This window comes from Corvus moneduloides, chromosome 5, assembly GCF_009650955.1.
Source record: "Corvus moneduloides isolate bCorMon1 chromosome 5, bCorMon1.pri, whole genome shotgun sequence".
NCBI lineage: Eukaryota > Metazoa > Chordata > Aves > Passeriformes > Corvidae > Corvus > Corvus moneduloides.
This window is the reverse complement of record NC_045480.1, coordinates 47,807,893-47,829,096: the sequence shown is the minus strand read 5'-3', so window position 1 is coordinate 47,829,096 and position 21,204 is coordinate 47,807,893. Positions and strand designations below refer to the sequence as shown.

Sequence of the window (21,204 nt, the reverse complement as noted above, 5' to 3'; positions counted from 1 at the left end):
CTTCCGTGTTATACCCAAACCCATGCCGAAAGTCTCACCCCAAAAATGTTCAGAAACTGAAGTTCAATTGCATGTCTTAGTATAAAAACAAACCACAGTTTCTGCTGTGAAGTCCTTCCCACAGTCACCCACCCAGACTCAGTTGCTTGAGATCTTCAGGACCAAAGCCAAGAGTGTAACAGGAAGGAGAAAGTACAAACCTCATACCCAGTAAATGGGAACTTTATTAAACTACTGAGTTACTCCGAAATGTATAAATGTTCCATTAAATACAGTCAGTTTTCTTTTACACGGATTTATAGAAATTTATTTACATGTTCCAAACACATTTAAATTATTTTTCAAGCTTGCTACCAATAGAATTTGTTGGTTTCTTAAAAAAAAAAAAAAAGGAAAAAAGTCAATCATCTGCTCTTCCAGATGTGCATACATCCACACAGGTACAAACAAGCAGGGAGATGCTTTTGTATCTAACCCACAAGGGAGGCAGTATCCGAAAAGCTTATCCAAAAAGCAGAATATTTGCCCTTGCAGAAAAGCGGGGTCTATAAATTCTCCCTGTGGGACAGACTCAAACAAGAGGCCCTATGCAATACTTTTTGGTGTTTGGGTATGATGTCTGCATCAAGGTTGGCTGGTATGTGGGAGGAGCTAAAGGCCCCTTGCCAGATTCAAACTTAGCTGTTCCTGATACCAGCCCATGAGACGCATGTGAGCTCATTCTCAGTGAATTACACTCTCCCAGCACGAAGGGATAGAGCAGACAAACAGATCTATCACTAGTATGTCAACGCCACTTGTCCGAAGAGAATTTCCCTTTCAAAAAAATTTTATTCTTAAATGAGGCTTCATTTGTAAATGAACAAAAGGCAACTCTTTAAATAAAATGCTTAGGAGAACAGCACTTTCCCCACCTAAATATATTTCTCTTGGGAAGATGCACAGCATGCTGAGTTTTCCCTCATTCTCTGTATCTTAAGTCTGGCAGAAGTTAAAATTCGTATCTGCAGGGGAAAAGGGGTGTTTTTACTTTGCAAAAAGCTTATCAAATGCTAGTTTAATTCCTTTAAAGTCTTTAAACATTAAAAACCACATTTGAAGCAACCAAAAAACTCTACAAAAACATTGTCATGCGTAAGCTCTGTGTTTCATGCTAAATATTCTTGTTGACAAGGAGAGGGAGTGGAGGAGGAGGAGGAGGCAGGGAAACTAATGGCTCAATCAGAGCCATTGCAACATTCAAGTAGTTTGGTAGTATACAAACCAGTGGAAACATGGAATGGTAAGAAAGTGCTCGGCACTGCATTGCAGCCTTCTAGAGCTGAACTGCAAACATCCTGATATGTATCATAAATATATGGCACTTCTGTATGACCAAAAGCTGGCAAGTTTGCTCGTGATCAAAACAAGTCAGGAGTAGTCGTCATGCCAATGGCCCTTCCAACAGGCACAGCCTCCAGCTGTGCTATCCTATGCAGCACCGGCCATATCTACTTGTGCATGCAAGACAATGCTGCCACATTCTTGGAGAACAAGCCTCCTGCCCAGCAGAAAGCCTTCCCCAGACACACATTCATAAAACATGCTATAAATTCTTCAGGGAGGTTAAAGACAGCCACAAACAGCAAATGTCGTTTTACAATTTTTTGGCCAGCAGTTCCCAGTCTGTCCAATTGCCAGCAATGGACTTTGCAACAGGCAAAAAGAGCTCCCAAATCCAAGGAATTCCAATGAAAGCAACGGAAAGCACAATCACCTAAGTTCATTTCAGTACTGTTCCACAGGATTCATTTTGACATCAAATAAGAAACCAACAAGCACAAAGGCTTGAGTCCTAGGAAGAATCTTATGTACACAAAAAAACTGGCCTTTATCCATGTTTTTTGTCACAAAGTGTTTCATCTTGTAGTTAAAACTTCTTAAAACTTTTCAGCTTTTGGTGACCTTTTTTATCACAAATGCAAAGATTTGCTGTTCTGCTCACATTCCATCACAGTAGCTTTAAATACATTCAGATTAATAAAAAAGGATTTAGACCAGAACACAACTACTTGCCCCCTTTCCAACAGTGTGCTGTACTTCAATGAGCACATGATGCCATGTATTGGCAAGGTTACTGTTTTAAGGAATTTCACTACACAGACATCCAGTGGTTGGACAAGTGTTCACATTCCAAGGTTAAAAAACCCCTCTCCCTTATTTCAATAATGGCTTTAGTATTTTACCAATTGTGGTTCGGTTTGCATCCTTCAGTTTAAGAGATGCCTTTTCCACTGTTCCCTGTTCCTTTGGTGCAGGCTCTGCTTTCGTGCTGACAGCTTCTCCCTGCAGGATGCTCCTTCCAACCACTCTGGCACTACTTGCTCTCTTTAAGGTACTCACACTATTCTCCTTTGGATTTGGATCATCAGAGGTTGCTGCTGGCTTCACTTTAGGCAGCCTCTGGGACACAGACCTGGTAATGGGTGGAGGTCTGGATGAATTGGATAGATCCACTTTTGCACGCTTTGAAGAAGAGGCCACTGTATTCCTCGCAAAGTTTGGGACCGCGGGTGGTGCTTTGGGAATACTGACTGTGGCAACCTTGGTGTCCTCTGCAGGGGTCTGGGGTTTTACACTGGAGCGACACATCTTTGTTTCATCTGTCTTTGATTTGACATTACTCCTAATGGGTTTAGAGCTTGGCTTCTTGAGAGCGACTCTGTCCCTCTCAAAGTGAGCACTGCTTGAGGTGACAGTGCCCCTTCGTAACTTTGGCTCTTCCACTGACATGCTGTGCCTGTAGGGACTTCTTGGCAGCGTGTCTGTTGTGCCTCGGACAGAGCTGCGGTGAGACAGCCGACTTTCCACTGTACTGCTTTCACGAAGGGCTGGCTTGGGTTCTGGCTTTTTCACGCTGCTTGGTGCCCTGTTTGACCGAGAAATAGGCACCACTTTCCTCATACTTTCGTTCTCAGAGGCATTCAAAGTTCTGACAGGTCTGGAAGGAGCTGTGTGGCTAGGCCGAGTGCCACTGGGTTTTGTGGAGCTTTGAGATCGATCTTTTAGAGAGTTTGTCTTTGGTCCTGCTAGATCTTTATTTTTTATGGGTTTTTCTTTAGGAGGGGTGTGCTCGCTATCGGCATCATCCTTATCATTTGCAGAAGCAGAAAGTGGCAGCTCCTTGTCAGAGGTGGAATTCAGATTTGAGAAGAATGACCTAGCCTTGTGTTGAGCATCACTGCCAGAAGAGCATGCTTTGCCAGCCTCACTTCTTATTTCATTGCCTGCCGATTTAAAATCATTTCCCTCTTCAGAGTCCAATGTCAAAGAACAATCAGTCGTGGTATCTGACATGTAGCACACTGGCCCATCTTCCCTACTTCCTGAAACACTTGTATCCATAGACATAGGGCTGCTGCTGCTGGGCTCTAAAGCTTCATTCTTGCAACCCACTGCCTTGGCTTGATGGTTGCGGGCCTCTCTGGAACTTCTGGAAGCTGGAGGCAGCTCATCATCGGCAGTGCTCAGGGAATGAAAGCTGAGATCATCCAGAGTCTCCAGGTCCGTCCCACCAGCATCCTCTAAATATGTTAAAGGTGCATTCTCTGCACGCTTTGCTCCTTGAATATCAAACTTACATAACCCTTTAACAAGTTCATGCTCCTCAATTGCAAGGGCCAGAGCATTTATATCTGTGGACTCCTCGCAGGACACGTTGGAAGTGTGCACGTTGTAGTCGGTGCTCCTCTGTGAGTAATGGGCACCAGGACCAGCCGAGCCACTGAGGTGACTGGGCTGAGCTGGAGGCACCTGCCCTGAGCCACCATTTTTCACTTCCATTTCAGACTGTTGGTGTAAGTGCAAGGTATTTAAGTTGAGATCTCTTGTTTCTTTGGATTCCGTCCAGGCTACGTTTGGTCTTGCTTGTCGGGTGTTTGCACGGGGAAGGCTGTTAAACTTGTTTGGATCCTCGTCTTTTGAGATTTCCAGGAAACTCTGCAACTCCCTGTCTGCAGTCATCCCCAAAGAAAGTCGAGAACGTCTGGAATTTGTGTTTCTGTACAAAGGGCTTTGAGGCCTCTGCTGCAAGAAGGGAAGAAATTCTCCAAGTCCGTTTTTAGCCAACATCTCTACATCATTTTCACTGCTGCTCCGCCCAAAGCTCCCAAGCTCTCCAGCTGCCCAGGATCGACGCTTCTCCTCCAGCTCTTTTCGCCTTTGCAGACTATGAAGTTCCTGGATCTCTCGTTCCCTATTTTCCTGAAGGAGGAAAATCACAAATATATGTCTCAGAGGACAGTGTCCTATGCATGAGAACAAGACACATTCCTTTCTCTCTCCCTTTGTTTCTTCCCATCTAAGTTAGCTCCTACTGCTATCACCCACTCCCAACCTCCAACACATACACACACATGAAATCACCGTGGCAACCACAGCCTGCAACCATTAACCCTATGGAGAGCAGCTCCCTGCATAACTAATGGTGACGAAACATCCAGCCAGTCAGCGTAGGCAAAAGAAATGCACCAGACCTTGCAAAGACCAACAACATGACCCATCAAACCCAAGCAGATGTCACATCTTAGAATCACAGAAAATGCTGAGTTGGAAGGGACCCACAGGGATCACTGAATTTAACCCCTGGCCCTGCACAGCACCATCCCCAAGAGTCACACCATGTGCCTGAGAGCATTGTCCAAACGCTTCTTGAACTCTGTCAGCCTTGGTGCTGTGACCGCTTCCCTGGGGAGCCTCTTCCAGTGCCCGACCACTCTTTGGTTGAGCCAAAGAGTTCCGGATGCAAGATGGAGAACATCAAACCCCCACTAGGTGTAAAGGTGGTGGTCTTATCAGGTGAGTAAACCTCTACCTAATCATTATATTAATATTTTAAGACAAACTTGTCTGACCAGCGCACGGCCAACGTGGTTCTTCCAACCTACCTTACTACAACTGCAATTGTTCCTCAGCAAGTGCAATTTCTACACAGTGCTACTTTCCTCTAACATTACAGATTGAAAATTTTGCAAAAAGGCATTGCTTAATTGCATATGAAAGCAAACAGAAAAGTTAATACAACGCATGAGATTTAGATATCAAGTGACACCACTCAAGGACCATTACTCAATGTCTCGCTCAAATTTTGGATCTCATAATCACTGTTGGTTTCAAAAACTGGCAACTGTTGTACAGCGATTGCCCAGGGTAGGATGGAGATTTTGGCAGCTAAACTGAGGGATTTTGGTTCAGGAAGCCATAGAAGAGGTAGTTTGAATTTGAAAGACAACACAGTAAATGCCTTTTTAATAAAACAATTAGCAGTGATTTACTGTGAATATCAGCACTTCAACTGTTACCTCTAGGCTTCAGATTTAATCTAACTGTACCTTTGGTTGAACTTTCTGCATTACTTTCTGAAATGAAGAACCTGGCTTGCTGCAGCCAGTACAGCTGTAGCAAAAGAAAGGGGGAGGCTAGTCTTGACAGAGGATTCAAAAATTGCACGATTTTCCAGCATGTTGTTAAATCTGTTCTGATCAATGACACACTGTTCAAAAAAAATCACACCTATATTTGTCTAAAGCTCTGTGTAGTTTGATCATCCTGTTGTTGTGACAACAGAAGAGCTGCACAGCTAGAAGAAGTCACCTGAAAGCTTTCAGTAAACAAAAGCCTAATGCTTTGTGATGAATGGATTAATCTACACCTCTTAAAGTGGATTTGAGACTACACTGGGCTCTGAAAGATAAGATGCATTAGAGACCTAAGAAACCTGAACATCTAAGAAAGGAAAAACTTGCATTTCAGGAAAAATGTTTGGCAGGAGCTTTCTTTCACAGGTATGGGATTACAGAATGAATTTAAATATCAACTTTAAATATCTCCTTGTGAAGAGAAATGGTTAAAAAAATTGCAGATATTATTACCATATTCCATATTAGAAAAAGAACATTTTAACCTCACCTAGGACATGTTTTAGGAAATTTTATTCAATGGAAAAATCTACTTTATGCACACAGTTAAGCATGTCAAAAAATTGCAAAAAATGTTTAAACATCTGAAATATGTACACATGGCCACTGTGGTATAAGCCATCTTTTTAGACTGTTGGATGTGCTGTCTACCCATGACATTCTTTTGTCAGAACTGCCATTTCTATTCCCAATTCTTCTGCCAATTTTGTAGGAACAACGGTCAATCCACAGTTAGCAAGCAAATCTTCTCAAAATTTGCAAGCAAGAGTCTAATTTGTAATTTTTTAGAGTGTAGCTGCTTACTACAGAGAGAGGACCTCAAAAGTCATAGCTGTCCAACAACCACTTGTAATATGTGACTATGAATGAAATCCTCAACCCCAAATATTTGAACATATATGGATGAAGTCACCTCTTGCTTAACTGACTGCAATAGCTATCACCATTTGGTTTTATACATTTGTGCAACGTTCACATAACTATGTGCTGTCTTGGGTGGTAAAGGTTAGGTAAGCTAATGGTACAACAGACACATTAGCTGAACATCCAGTCAGCTCACTACAAATCAAGACTGTTCTCTTCTTTCTGAACTAAAGCTTTTATCCAAAGTGCTGCCAAATGCAGATTGCATAAGGGCGTGGATCCAATTAATGCATGCCATTTGTAAAGACCTAAGAAATATCTGTAACAATAGACAGACTTTGCTGAACCAAAACTGTAACCAATGCCAATACTGACTCCTCCATCTTAGTACAGTTCCTGAATTATTTAGGACCAATTCAGGGTACTTGGTGAATGAATGCTCACACTGGAGATAAGGTATCTTGCCTGCCATAGGCCTGTTCCACTTCTTAAGTTTTCACCCACAAAAATAATTTGGAAGGACAAAGCAGAATACACAGCCCTTACTTTACTTGGTAAAGTGCCTCTAGTCATGTAAAGGAAGGCAGTGGAAAGCCCGAGCTAGTGTGGATTCAGGCTAGTAAGTACATCCAAGGAATGGCGTGCCACACCTCAAGGCCTTTCCAGTGATCCAACACTACCAGTCCAAGGCCTGAACAGCGAGCAATAGTCAGGAAGTCTGTGCAATCTGTCTCACAGCTCAGCTTAGCAGTCACCAGCCTTCCTCACCGAAAGAGGAGGAAGGGGCCCACTTACAAGCAGGCAAATGAACAAACCTGATGTATCATCCCAGTGGTCTCGCCTGCCTGAAACAGAAGATGCAGAGCAGCAGAGCTGCTCACAATGGCCATTTCCCACCTGGCTTCTGGCAAGGAATGCTTACAGGAGTGCAGTTTTCTGTAGCCATTTGAGCAAATAGATCAAATACTATCAGATAAAAAATGCCCCTTAAGCAGAAAAACCAACTTAATTCACACGAGCCAATATCCATTTCAAAAGAGTGAGAATCTCATTCAATGCTCTTACCTTAACAGCCGTGTTGAATCTTACGCAGAAGTCCCTAAATATCTGGAAACATTCATCCAACTTCATAGTTTCTTTGTCTTCACAGAAAAAGTCAATGAGAGCATTTCCCTCCTTTTGCAATTCTCGTTTCTGGTGTTCAAGCTCCTTTAGATGCCTTACAGCAAACTGTAGCAAAAACCATACACACATGAACCAGACAGAAAAATTAAAGTCCCAACAGGTCATGTATATATTAGGAACTTACGAAATTCATGTTCCAACCCAGAAATTGTTACAGAGCCCAGGAAATTAACATTTTGAAGGAGAGCTCCTACTAACAAAAGAAAACATGCCATTTCAGCAAACTGAGTAAACAAGGTCAAGAAAAATGGACTGATCAAAATGTCCATTCTAGTGACTAGGACAGAAACCAGGAAAAAGTTCAAAAGCTCTTGAACAAACTTACAGCTTTAATTTTTAGATGAGTAAAACCAAAGACTCTACTAGAACATTGACAGACCACCTGGGAGATCCTTAAAAGCTCCTCAAAAGCTCCTCATTCCTTATTTTCCCAGTTCCTCTTCAACCTTCAACTAAGCATAAAGGATTAATTGCTCCTCCTCACTTTTCCAAGAACACATGTGACCTGATTCCTGGATACACATCACAAAATCAATTCCTTCCTAAGGGGACCCTAGACCACAATAAAAAAGGTTTTCATGCTTGAAAGGTAAGGAACTGCTGGAAATATGTGTATTTTAAGACACCCAGAAAATATTCCCATAAAGTAGCATTTTGAATCGTAAGTGTAGAGCAATACAGACAGGATGGGAGTAGTTTAGTGGAAGAAGATTCAAGAGGAAGAGAATAAGGCTGTGATTAGACTTTGAGCAGCACAGCTACTTGAAACACTTTGATCAGGTGCCCCTGCCTCCTCTATCTGCATCACCAGCTATCCAGTTCCATTCTTGCACAACCCCACATCTGATACCACCTGTAGCTCAAAGTAACCTGATGAGAAAAGTTAATTTTTCACACAAATCTAGTCTCTAATTCATGGTTGCCTAAATATTTTTCATAATGTATCACTGGGGTGGGAGAATGCAGCTGGAGGCACTTGTGACCACTTAATCCAACCCTGCTTTCAGGAATTACTTGGAAAATTATACCACTAGGATAGGAACAAATACGACTTGCTAGTCTTAAGAAAAAAAAAGAAAAAAGAGGAAAAAGAAAAAAGCCCACAATAAAACCTGAAGATAAACTGGACAACTGATAAAAGCATACATTAAAAATTAGTTCCTCCACATATTTCACTAATTATTTCACAAGGGTGAAATAATCAAAGCTGAGTTCTATATCAGCTTGGTTATCACCTGTAATTTAGAAACAAAAACTGGAAGTGTTTATGTAAGGTATGCATTTGTAAAATTTTTTTTTTCCCCAACATTTCTTTTGGAATGTGGCCTAAACAAGATTGTCATGTTACACAGAGCAAGCTATTAAATTTTAAAAAATTCCAAACATGTTAAAACATAACATTAAAGAGTCTGGGTGCAATGGATAAAAGCCAACAATTCAGAGTGAATGAGGACAGGTATCTCAATCTTAACCTGCCCCTTTCTTCATCAGCTTTTTATCTCCTGAAAAACTACAGGGACTATTAACTACATTTGCAAGTTGAAAATCAGGGTGGGTTAAGTTCCAGATCAACACCTGCCTCCTTTTAATAATTACCTATAGTGTGAAACAGAAAAAAATCATTTAATTGAAGTATAATATGTATCTCTCCAGGCATCACCACGTACTCAGAAAATCGCAAGAACTCTGCTTCCAAGGTAAGTGCTATATGCATCCAGACCTGTAAAGTCTCTGCAGTACCTAATAAAAAAAAATAAAAAAGGAAAACCCACACAGAAATAATGGTGTGTCTCTGAATAAGAGACTCTGTGCTAAGGGCAAATTAGTAGAGAAAACAGTCCCCTAACCTTCCAGCTTCTAACAATATCTCTTCAGTCACCCAGCAATCAAGATTCATATGCACAGCACAGCCTCAGCTAAAACTGATGTGCTCCAGAATAATGTAACATGCAGACACTATTCTTTGGGCAGCTGCAAAGTACAAAACCAGAGACCACTCCAAATTGTCTTACATTTTAACTACTGATCTTCATCAGTAATTTCGCACGCACTAAATGTGCTTGCCTAACAAGCCTTGGGCAATGTACACTCAATATCCCTCCCTGTAAAAACACAGTCCTTCCAACACTCTTACTCGACAAACAGCATGAGGCTGGAACACCTTTGTACAACTGACAGGGCAGGCATATAAAAACAATGCTTCTGTTTATTAACAGGTCCACACAAATTACATTCAGCTGAGGAATGCTGCTGTATTCAGGCGACAGTAACACATTAAACACGGATATCCTACAAACCTGGAGAAAGCTTTCCATCTGGTGAAAGAGTTTTGGGTCTCGTCGGAGGCTGTCTTTAACAGATCTTGTCTTGACAGACAGTGAGTGGAGCTCTGCTTCTACATTGTCAATGGATAACCTAAAAACAGCATATACAGAGAATCTTTATCAAAGGAGAAGGAGTGGCCCACAGGTTAGCCACAACATGCTGCAAAATCGGATGCTTTACATGAGGTGCAAACGGGCTATCAAACAAGACCTGCCTGTTCAGGAAATCTTTCCACAGTAGACACTGAAAGTTAGGAGAGAGATAAGCACATTTCTCCTTATTTGCAACCTGAAAAGATTCCCATGGGGTGTGGTTTCATGATTAGCTCCAGCCAGTCCTACCCACCCTACTCACCTAACCTTAGAAAGGTTAATGCTGCCCTGCCTTTGACTAGGTGTTCCTTTTCTCTCCTGGTGCCTGTCCTAGCACTCCTTTTTGAGATGGCCAGCCATTTCTGTGAACTGAAAATTAACCTAGGAAAAGGAAAAAGCCAATTTGCTTCCAGATGGAGCCTTTGCTTGGTCCAACTGATTACATGACTGAGTGCAGGAGCTACCACAAAAAGGGGGCCACAAGAGACTGTCAGCCAGGAGTACCAATTTTGGCGGTAGCATTTGGCATCACGAAATTGCATGTTACACTCTTCTAAGCAGTCACAGCAATGCAACCTACACAGTCTCAACCCAGCAGTTACAATATTTCATCCTTCTACCACATACCAGCAGCAGAGCTGCTGCTGTGAAAAGGGAACTCCGAAATTGAAGATCACAGGAAAGAGCTCTGATCTGGTGTAATCTAAGTGTTCTCCTGGGAGGCCCACATTCCACACAACAGGAGTTCCCACCTAAATGTCCCAGTCACTTCAAGGGTAAATGCTTCTAAACCTGTGGCACTTCCTTCATAAGAGAACTAAGCTTTGCCTAGGAATTGAAGCACTACAGTTTGCCAAATGATAAGAACAAACAACTGTACACGTGCTCCTCCTAAGGTTGTTTCACCACCAGCATGACTTTCAAACAGTAAAGCTGAAGAACTTGTGGCAGCCTGATTAAAATGCACATGGCAGCAGACGGTGACACGTGTGGCAGTAGACACATGAATATAATGTGCGCTGGTTTTTCTTTGCTTACTTCACCTGCAAAGTTTAGTTCCCTGTTTTGGGAAAACATGGTGTTTTTGCAACTAAGGAAAGCAGTAGGAAATACAGGCTACATTTTTCTGAACATGAAGGAGGAAGAGGGTGGCCTACAAGTAAAGAAGGCAAGACAACAAAAAATAAAGAACATAATGGTAGTTGTTTTAACATGCTCTAATTGAGAAGATTTATGAGCAACTTGTACATGACAGTTCTCTCTAAACACCTTCCTCATGCCCAGTGGTGAGGTACATATTTAATTTTGTTTCATTTTCCTGTACAGAATGCACTCCCTGAATAGACTTCAGCATGAGTTACAGCAGAAGACTTCCAGCGTTAACAAATGTGATCAAAGGACAAAGTGGTTAGAAAATAAATATCACGAAATTTGGGATTCTGCCTGTTCCTCTCCTGTTTGCCAGGGGGCTTGGATGCTGAGGAAAGCCACATTCCCCAGCAGGCCACATGGCAAACTGCCAAAAAGGTGTGTGGGTTGGATGGCAGAGAGCCACACAGGTGGTCCCTCAAAAATTTTCTGATTAACTCCACGGCCACTCCTTTCCTCAGAAGATTTCAGTCTTTTGCAGACATTATTTAACCCTCCATCAGATCTAAGAAACGGGATCCACTGTGCAGCTGGGAAAAGAATGTAAATAGATTGCCCTAAGCTCAAGAGTAAGGAAGTAGCAAAACTGGGAACAGAACTTCAGCATTGCTAGCTTCCAGGTTTCAGACTTAGATCACACTGTCTCACAAAAGTAAGTACAATTATCAAGGTACGAATCAGGTTCAGTTTAAAATTATGCAGCTTAAGACTTTAAGCTGAAAAAATTCAGAGCCACAAACCCTTCAGATTTTCCAACCAAGACAGCAAATGAAACCTCAAAAAGCATCTCAGTGAAGCCAGGGCCAGCACCTGTCTCTGGTACCAGATTTGGAAAAGTACTGTAGCCTACTCAGAGACTGATGAAAATTGGTTTAAGGAAAAACAGTAAACATGCTTTTAGTTCAATCCCTTAAAAGTAATGAACAGGCACATGTATTTGACAGAGACAGAAATACCAAAAACCTATGGAGATCATGTAATAAAAAAACCTCGTACCTGAAGGCACATTGCAGGCATACTTCTGCTAGTAAATGGAAATGAAGACCTCAAAGCTGCAGTAAACATTTGTAAGAATCTGTTTTGTGCCAAGACTTTCCTGAATAAGCCTCACTGCTTCACAAATGAGAAAATTCCAAGTCACCGTGTAACCGTAAGTTTTCAGTTTTCTTTTAACTCACCTGGCAGCATCATGAACACTCCTAATTTTTTCTGAAAAGTTGAGAAGAGCAGCATCTTTCTTTTGAGCTTCCTGAAACAAACAGAACAAAACCAAAACACACACAATCCATTAACATTCCACCACCATGCCAAAGTCCCTAAGTCTGGCTGTTCTAAAGCTTCTGGGAGGGCACTTAGAGGTTTCTCTCCCACACTGTTTTTCTTCCCATTCAATCCTAACACAACTGAGTGGAAGACACCCCTTAAAAAAAGGCAGGGATCAGAACTGGAGACTTTAAACTACAGCTTCCATTTTGCAGTGTACAATAACAGCTGCTTCTGCCAGTAAACACAAGCCAGATGTATCAATAAGGAATGCTAGGGAAAGAATGATGTACTGATGCCATTGTCTGAGCAGATATGATGCTTCCTGCACAAACATCAATTAATACCCTATTGTTTGCTGGTTGGAAATCTGTTAAGCCAGTTTATACACAGATAGCCAAAGTCATATAGATGCATTTAAATTCTCTCCCTTCTAAAATCAAGACATTTGAAAGGAAGGAAAAATAGCTTGGAAAAAGACTGCAGCAGCTTTAAAAAACACAAATCAGTCATCAAGGGAGAAAATAAAGCTATCAAAAAGGCTGCTCAGAAGATTCAATGGGAAGATTGAGAGAATATTTATCAAAATAAGACACTTCTACAGTGTAAGAATTTGGGACAGTAAGAAAAAATCTAAAATGAAGAGGTTTGATCAAGGCAAGTTTCTACATGATATAAAAACTAAAGCTTTCCATGGGGTTCCAGATAGGATGACCAGGTATTTTTGGTGAATTTTGTGGCAGGAGAAGAAAGGTGAAGATTAGATCAAAGCTGTGAGAAAGCTGCTTTTTTTCTGAGGCACATGGTCCCTTTTATTGTCTATCAATTAATGGACCTGTATTTGTAGAAGTTGCTTATACCAGCAAAATAGCTTTTCTATACCAGAGCAACAAAATGCAGCAGACTCATCCCAGGTTTGTTTGCTTTCGTATCCGCCAGCTTGAGCAGTGACGACAATTTAAATCCAACAGCATTGCCAGCATAACCTCCCTAAAAAGACACAGTTTGCAAAAGAGCACATGAGAAGCTGAGGCATGACATGAGAGCACTGCAATATTAACAAGGAAGTATGGTCCATCAGCCATCTCCCTTTGGGATGTCACTTACCGCATTCATAATATTCCCAGCCTGAAGGACCAAGTGCAATATGGAATGCAGTTCCTCACAAGTCATTAACTCTGTAAGGAACAAGAAAATTGCTGTCTAACAATTGTTTGTTTAGAAATACAGTCAGTTACCAAGCTCCTCTTCAGCTTTTTTTTTAAAATTTGACAGGAAACTATAATAAACTGAAGAGGTCGTGGGAAAAATAATGGCACTATATACTTCCAATTCACAAGCACAACTAACAGACCTCAAGTGTATGTTCAGACTTTAACTTAGCAAGTGTAGTATTTCCAAGGCAACCTCCAGCAGCTAAGGAAACATTTGGGGCCTAATCCTGCAATGTGTGAAGTGTCTCATGCAAGCAGTTCAGTATCCTCACCACCTACTCATTGTTCCAGTGTGAGGCAAGTGTTCTGCACCCTGCAGGATCCATTTGCCATCTGCCAGGATTGGGCTTTTGAACAATTATTCTTTTTTTAGGAGACTTGGCCATAAGGCTTGAAAAGATAACAGGCAATGTTTAAATCTTCCTTGCTTATCCCACTCCCACTATGAATCATCATTTTATTTCTGTATGATCACCAACTCAGAGCAGCATTTATTTTACTTGTCATATCAAAGATGATTTAGCACAAAGTTACATTCAGTGTGACAAAGAGTCAAATGGAACAAAACTGCCTTTTAAAGCTTTCCCATCACACAAGCCATTTGTAACACTGAACATTTGTAAATATATTCATTCATGTGCAAAATGCACAGCAGTGTTCCATCTGAATTCATACACTTTTTCACCCAGCCACATATGAGCAAAAAACCAATATATGTGCAAAAAAAAATGTATGTGCACCAGAGGGATTGCCTTAGAAATAACATGTGGAAATTCAACACTATAAAGAGTTAATAAATGTGGTACAACAAACAAAGTAACTCCAAATTTGCAAGTGCCCATATGGCAAGAAAATCACCATGAGCTGGTTTTAATGTAAGGTACTATATTTTACATTAATGAACAAAATAAAAGGTGGAATCCTCTTGATTGCAGTGTAAATACTTTTAAAAACTATTTTGCTTCCAAGTCCACATTCTATAATCTATCCTGCATTCAGCCGCTCAACACAATACAGTAATCAATCATTTTGGAAGCACACAGCCCTTGTACATTTGGATTTCAATACTGGCGGCCTAAAAACACAGAAATAATTAAATAACCTTCGATCTAACAAGCTATAGGTGAGGAAGCAAGGAGGAAGAAAGAGGAGAGAATAAATCAGAGAATAGCAAATTTCACAAGGCCAAGAGGAGAAAGCAACTTCTAAAGACTTCCCACAGTAAGAGCCTGCTCCGCGTCACTGTGGCATACATCCATTTGCAGGCTAGATGAGAATCCACTAGGCTGTTTAGACCATCCTAACCCTTAGTGATTACCAGCATTAGAATTGAAGTAAATATTCTCTCAGTTTAATTACAGGAAAGAAGCCTAGGAGACAGCAGTAGAAAAGGAGACAAAATTCCTAAACAACTTCAGGCTATCAACAAACCCTGAAGTGAGAAGACCAAATGGAGAAGTGCGCATGACAAAGTGGACTGAACACAGGGACAGCCCAGTCAGTGATTTGCATGACTGGCCTGATGCAGGAGTTGGAGACCAAAGTGTCTCCTCTCTGGAGGGAATTAATTCACCAGTTTACATCCGTCCTGGGTGAAGGACAAGGAGGACATTAAGGCGTGGCTGCTTTTATACATAACATATTCCCTCACATATGTCTGTTGCTCAAAACACAAAGAACAATGATTTGAAAGAGATCCCAACAAAAGGCCAAACTCAGACCTAATCCTAAGGTACTGCACGCTTTCCTGAGTCAAGGACAAGTTCAATCCCCACTGGTGGGAAAAGGCTTTTTTCCCTTTGCTTTCACTTGAAAGGACTATTCTAATCACCAGCGCTCATAGTTGAGTATTTTACTTACTGCACCTTTTTATACCACTAGAAGCAGTCTAAGCAGTGATCTACTAGCCTGTCAAAAAATTTCCAACATGAAATAGGAATTTCATATTGAGGGACAGGACAAATAGGTACTCAAGATACTGTAAAGGGTCAACATTAATGTTTAACTGAAACCAGGAAATCAACTATTTTCTTGCAGAGTACAAGACACTACATTACCTAAAAAGTAACCAGCTGCAGCAGTTCAAAACTTGTGAAATGTAAAGAACAAAACACGTAGACAAGCATAGAGAACATTAGCAGAAAACAAAGGAATAGCAACAGTATTCTCTGCAATAAAGATTTTAACCTATCAATACTGACACCTCAAAAGGAAATGGCACACAGAGAAATTTAGAAAAGTCATTTTTTTCAATGGATCTCTGAAAGAATGAGCAGAGAGGTGTAACAACCACATTCCATCAGAGGGAGAGCAGTGCAGGAGCGAGCAAACTGTACTCAAAAGATGACATCCTAATTTGGTCATGGACACCTTTGTTTCTGTTAATTTAGGATACATTACTTATAGGCTTCGAAAATGAATTTGTTGCTAGTGTATGCAAAGTCTCCAGATTCTTGATTTTGGAAGGAAAGATCCACCCTGATGGCATTTGTCATTTGATGGGAGTTAGCTTCCTTTTAATAGCTAAGGTACCTGAAATTCAAGCTCTGGTCTTCGTAATGCAGACTAATTAACATGCTAACAAAAACAAGAGTATTAGGCATGTCCCAACATATTTAATTACCTTTTGTTGCCCGTCTTATAATTTTCATGTCATTCTGTAGAGAAGCACAGGAGGGTGAGAACTCCGTCTCCAACACCATGGCTTCAATCCTAAGAGCATAGCTGGAGTACACAAACAGGTTTAGAACTGACAGCCAAAAAAGAACACTTATCATAAACAGAATAAACCTACTATCTCCTTACTTTGGCACCTGGATTAGTAAATACATGAAGGAATCGGCTTGAGACAGTTTTGATACATCTCCATCAAAGGCTTTTAATTTCTTTACCTAGAAAAGAGAAAAAAACACTAGCAAAGAATTTTATCAAAGATCAACTTGACTTTGGAAGGCAACACCTTGAAAAGCAGTAAATTTAACAGAAGGCATTGAAAAGTCCACCCAGTGACTGAATGGCTTCACTGTCTCAAGCTCCTGTAATTTGCACACACCCCAACCACAAAAAAATCTAAAAAATAATGTCACTCTTCTCCCAAAAACTGGCTACACAGTCCAACAGAAAAAACCATGATGCCATCACTCGGATTGGTGATTCTGATTTCTGATCAGTGATTGCTTTCATCACTATGTTTAGGATACTGATGATGATCTGAAAAATGACCCTCAACTCTTCCACAACTGTGATGTACATAATTTAACTGTGTTCGGAATATCCAGCATAGGACTTGCCTTGATCTTACTGGCATGATGCAACTAAACTTTAAGTTACAGGTTTTTTTTCAAGATACTTGCTTCAACCATTTCCCCTAAAATGCTCTTAAGGGGTAAACTTCATCATCTTGAGTTTGTATATTTTTCATTCATATGAAATATTTTAAAGATAAATGCACTCTTGCATTTTAAGTAATTTGTTGTCAGTACTCCCAGTACTCTGAGGACACCATTTACATGCAAAGGAAATACCACTGCATTAATTTTGTTGATCTTCCTTCCCAGCTCCACCAAAATCCATATATTTGCATGATCTGGAAGCCACCGATCCACCCACTTACTTACTATTTGTTTATACAGAAGAACTGAAAAATACATGCACATATGTTTAAGCGTAACTGGAATTTCTTCCATATCTTCCAACACAGCAACTGTGTCCAAAAGCAAAGCTCACTCTCAGTTACACTATTTCTTCATTCAACCAGACCAACAAGTTCACACCTAGCAGCACTTGTATGTTTCCACTGATTTAGACATCACCTCATCATCCTTCCTGTGTGTAACATCACACTTAAAGCCCATTCACAACCACATTTACACAGATGGTCTTCAGTTTTAGAAAGCATATTCAGCTATTTGAGAGAGGGACACTACACCAGGGCATCAACAGTTACCCAGCTGCCATGATTTAGCAAGATATACACTTTTTTTTTAAAGAATCAGCCTACAAATTAATCACTTCAGGTATTTTTCTGCTTTGACAGTAAAAAAGTAATTGATCTGTAGTGAAAGACAAATATGCTATGCCAAATCAGGGTTCTGAACTAGTAGGAGAAAAGGATTCTTTTAACAGCTTTTTTCTGCTTTATTCCCATTTTTCCACATCATAAAAAAATGGAAATGATGAGAACACATAAAGAAAGAGAAAACAAAAAATACGAATTAAACCCAGAATAAAAATGAATTTCCTTTCGAATTAAAAAACACATCAACAAACAAATGAACAGGAAAAAAACCTAACAAACTCTTATGACCAAGAAAGAGACCTCTAATCAGAGAGCAATTTTTATTCAGGCTATCTAACTCCATTTCCTAACACTGCCAGACCCCCATTTAACTCAAGACACTCAGACAAAAGCTCCTTCTAAAGATAAACAGCATACCCATTTTTTTTAGGCCTGAGAAAACTCCTAATTTACTGAGTAATTCAAGAAGTCTGCCAACAAAAAAACAGGAAAGACCAGACTTGACATTCCTGATAATTCTAAGGTGTTAAACGAGCAAGAAACAAACCCAAAATAAACACTTTTTCTACATCATTAAGTGGGGAGTGGGAGATGTCTCCTATCTCAGTCTTTAAAGGTGTTCTTTAACCTAGCTTCCCAAAAATAGTGGTCTGCAACCTAAACAAAAAAGCCTGCAAGTTCTCCAACCTCATTTTAGTATCTTGCAAACATCAGATTTTGCCTGAAAAGGATACAGGCATTCAGATATGGGAGAGAGGGAGGAAAGAAAGAAAAGCAGCCCACCAAAAAAACCCACGCCACCTCACCAAATTCATAGCATATAAGCCACAGGTAATTATAGGAAGATGCAATTTGAAGACTTAAATATACAAAAAGTGAACAAGAAGAGATCCTGAGGCACTCACAGGAATATTAACTTACTGATGCTACCAGTACTGTATTTAAATATACTTTCAACAGTAAGTAGCAATCAATGTTTTCTATGTGGAATTTTAGTTTTACATGCACTGGATGAAAACCTCTTTCTTCTACCCTAGTAGGAAAAAGGCCTGAAGTGGTACAAGGGATTCTAAATCCCAGAATTAGTTCAGAGGAGGAACATTCCTACACATGCACAACAGAAGACATTGACTGAGCCTGCCTTCTGATGGGTAGGATGGGGTGTGAATGTCACTATGCAGAAAGCTTTGGCCAATAGTCAACCCAGAAGAAAGTCTGTGTAATCAGACTTGAAACAAAAATGTGCTCATCACCTGCTTACACTTTTCCCAGCCTACATCTACTGCCTAACCCTAACACTGTCTCCTCCTTAGATATCCCAAACTACCTTTGTAAGAAGCATCAAGGCAGCTCACCCAAGAAGCCCAAAACCCTAGGATGGCGGAGAACAGTGACCCATTCCACAAACAGACAAAACAGGAACATGACAGAGTTGTATGGTCCTTTTCACCATGGAATTTGGCAAACATAGCCTGGTTCTCCATACATGTCTTAAGTTTTTCACAGACAAGACTAAATAATCTCTTATCTTGGCCTTGAAACAGTAAGTAGTCTGGGAAGAAGCTACAGTAAAGACAGGATAGCAATTTTTGTGTTCCCTCTTTCTTAAAAATTTCATAATTGAAAAATAATTCTCACCATGTGGGGAAAAAAAAAAAAGTTATTTGACTTTATCAACACTACCAATAAACTAAAAAAACCAACTTCTGAACCCCAAAGCTAAAAATTACAGGAACACATTTTGGATGTCTGTCATTACACATTCCAAGGGAGACTATTCAAAATCCCATGGGACTGTCTCTACTTGCTGCTGCTGCCATATTGTCCAAGTATTCCGGAAGAAAACCTAAGATTCTCTGATGGCTCCCAGAAATGGGAGTCAAATTCAAATACCAACTGCAGCCAGGAGCTGCAAAGAAACTATGGGGATTGACAACTATGTTCACTATTAATAATGTTAACAGATATAGTAGATCGGTTTATAATTAGTCCGAGAACACAAGAGAGCTAAAAAATGTGGTTTATTATAAAATTTTAATGAATAACCCTATCAGTTCTGGCCTTGACCTTCTCTCTTCAAGCACAACAAAACTTTTCCACAAGAGTAGGCAGGCACGTACCGAGATATGGCAGTGTAATGTGTGTATGCAAGAGAGCATAATTACATTGTATGCTCAGCTCTGTATTACTCAAATTGGGTGCAGAGCTACTAATTTAATTTTTCATTATATTTGTATACGGAATATGCATTTGCACTGTCCATGCATGCCCATGCACACTAAATCTGATTTTAGATACACAAGGTTCTCACATCTGTAATTTGCTTTATTTCAAGAACAGTTATGAAACATAGAAAGCCTGATCTTTGATTTGATTTGTGAACAACTCCAGTAGAGATGCCCATTGCAAGTATGTCATTATACCTTGCAGAACGAAAGCTACTGTATTCAAGTTCTTGGTAATTTTTGAGCTACCAGTAGCACTTATAGTGGGATTTTACTTTATGGCATACAACAGGTACCTTGCAGATCTTGTATCTATGCAGGAGCTTTGAAGAAGAAGAATAAACATTTTCTCTGTGGTTTTTTAATTATTATTTAATATGTCCATACCTCTGCAAATAATCAGGACACTAACAAAAAAGAGAGTTAAAAAATACCAAAGCCCCAAAAGGCATCACAGTGGAATCCAACTGCAAGGGCATGTGGGAAACCAGCTGATGGATGAGGGAGTGAGGCACCATGGGGTTCACAAGCCTGGGCAGTGGCAAACCACTATCAGCAAATGATAAAAAGAAATGGAGAAAAACCTGCAGGTAATCATAAAGGGCAAAAAAGGAAGAGGAGATGAAAGCTCTGAAGGATGGTCTGCCCTGTAAAGCACTAGCTGAGGAAAGGAGGGAGCAGTTAACTACAGACAGGGTTCATAAAGGGTAGAGCTGTTCCAGTAAAGCAGGTGACGGATGACCAGGGTTTGAAATCAGAGCACACAAGCAAAGGACAGGCTTGAGACATTATTAAGGAAGTTAAGACATTGTGTTGATAACCTGGGCGTGCATGTGTGTAGGTGAGCTGACTGCCAGTATTATATGCGCTCTTCTGTATATATTTTAAGTACAAATTCTGGCTACTCTAGCTCGTTAAACACTGGACTCTCTCAACTTTTCCAGTCTGGGCCTGCTGAAGACTGCAATGATATGCACATAAAAGCAGCTAAAAGCTTCTTCTCTGCTTTAGTCAGGATTCCAGTAAATTAAAGCTGTCAGCCATTTCAACAGGATATCATTCAGAAACAGCTAGGAATCTTTTCAGAAGTGATACAGCAGAGAAGACCAGTGCTTCAGTCAAGGTTCCCTGGAAAAAAAACCAAACTGAAAAAAGGGATGAAGCAGATGAGATTCCAAATAGGTGTTTCTTTCTCCTTAAAAAACTTCTAAGCACAGTATGGTACAAACAGCAGGACATCTAAGACGGCTTAAACAAAATCAGTGATCTTACCCTACTTGTTAATGTGTTGAGAATTTTTATACATTTGCTTGGACTTTTTTCTAACCACTGTATAGTGGCCAGGCCATACACCCACAAACAGCCCTGAACAAAACGTTGAGCGGAGCCTTGCAGCAAGCTCCATGATGGCCA

At 40.5% G+C, this 21,204-nt stretch overlaps 1 protein-coding gene across 1 annotated transcript in view; it reads right to left on the bottom strand.

The window, feature by feature from the left end:
- Positions 1–204: 204 nt before the first annotated feature.
- The window catches only part of FHDC1 (FH2 domain containing 1), a 37,007-nt gene continuing 16,007 nt past the window's right edge, over positions 205–21,204 (bottom strand). Inside the window, exons 5-12 of the mRNA XM_032109624.1 lie at positions 16,354–16,439; positions 16,172–16,272; positions 13,442–13,512; positions 13,217–13,324; positions 12,250–12,320; positions 9,803–9,920; positions 7,386–7,550; positions 205–4,242 (exon numbers count right to left, since the gene is read on the bottom strand). Coding sequence (XP_031965515.1) covers positions 2,197–4,242; positions 7,386–7,550; positions 9,803–9,920; positions 12,250–12,320; positions 13,217–13,324; positions 13,442–13,512; positions 16,172–16,272; positions 16,354–16,439 — 2,766 coding nt within the window. The 3' untranslated portion in view covers positions 205–2,196. The remainder of the gene's footprint in view (positions 4,243–7,385; positions 7,551–9,802; positions 9,921–12,249; positions 12,321–13,216; positions 13,325–13,441; positions 13,513–16,171; positions 16,273–16,353; positions 16,440–21,204) is intronic.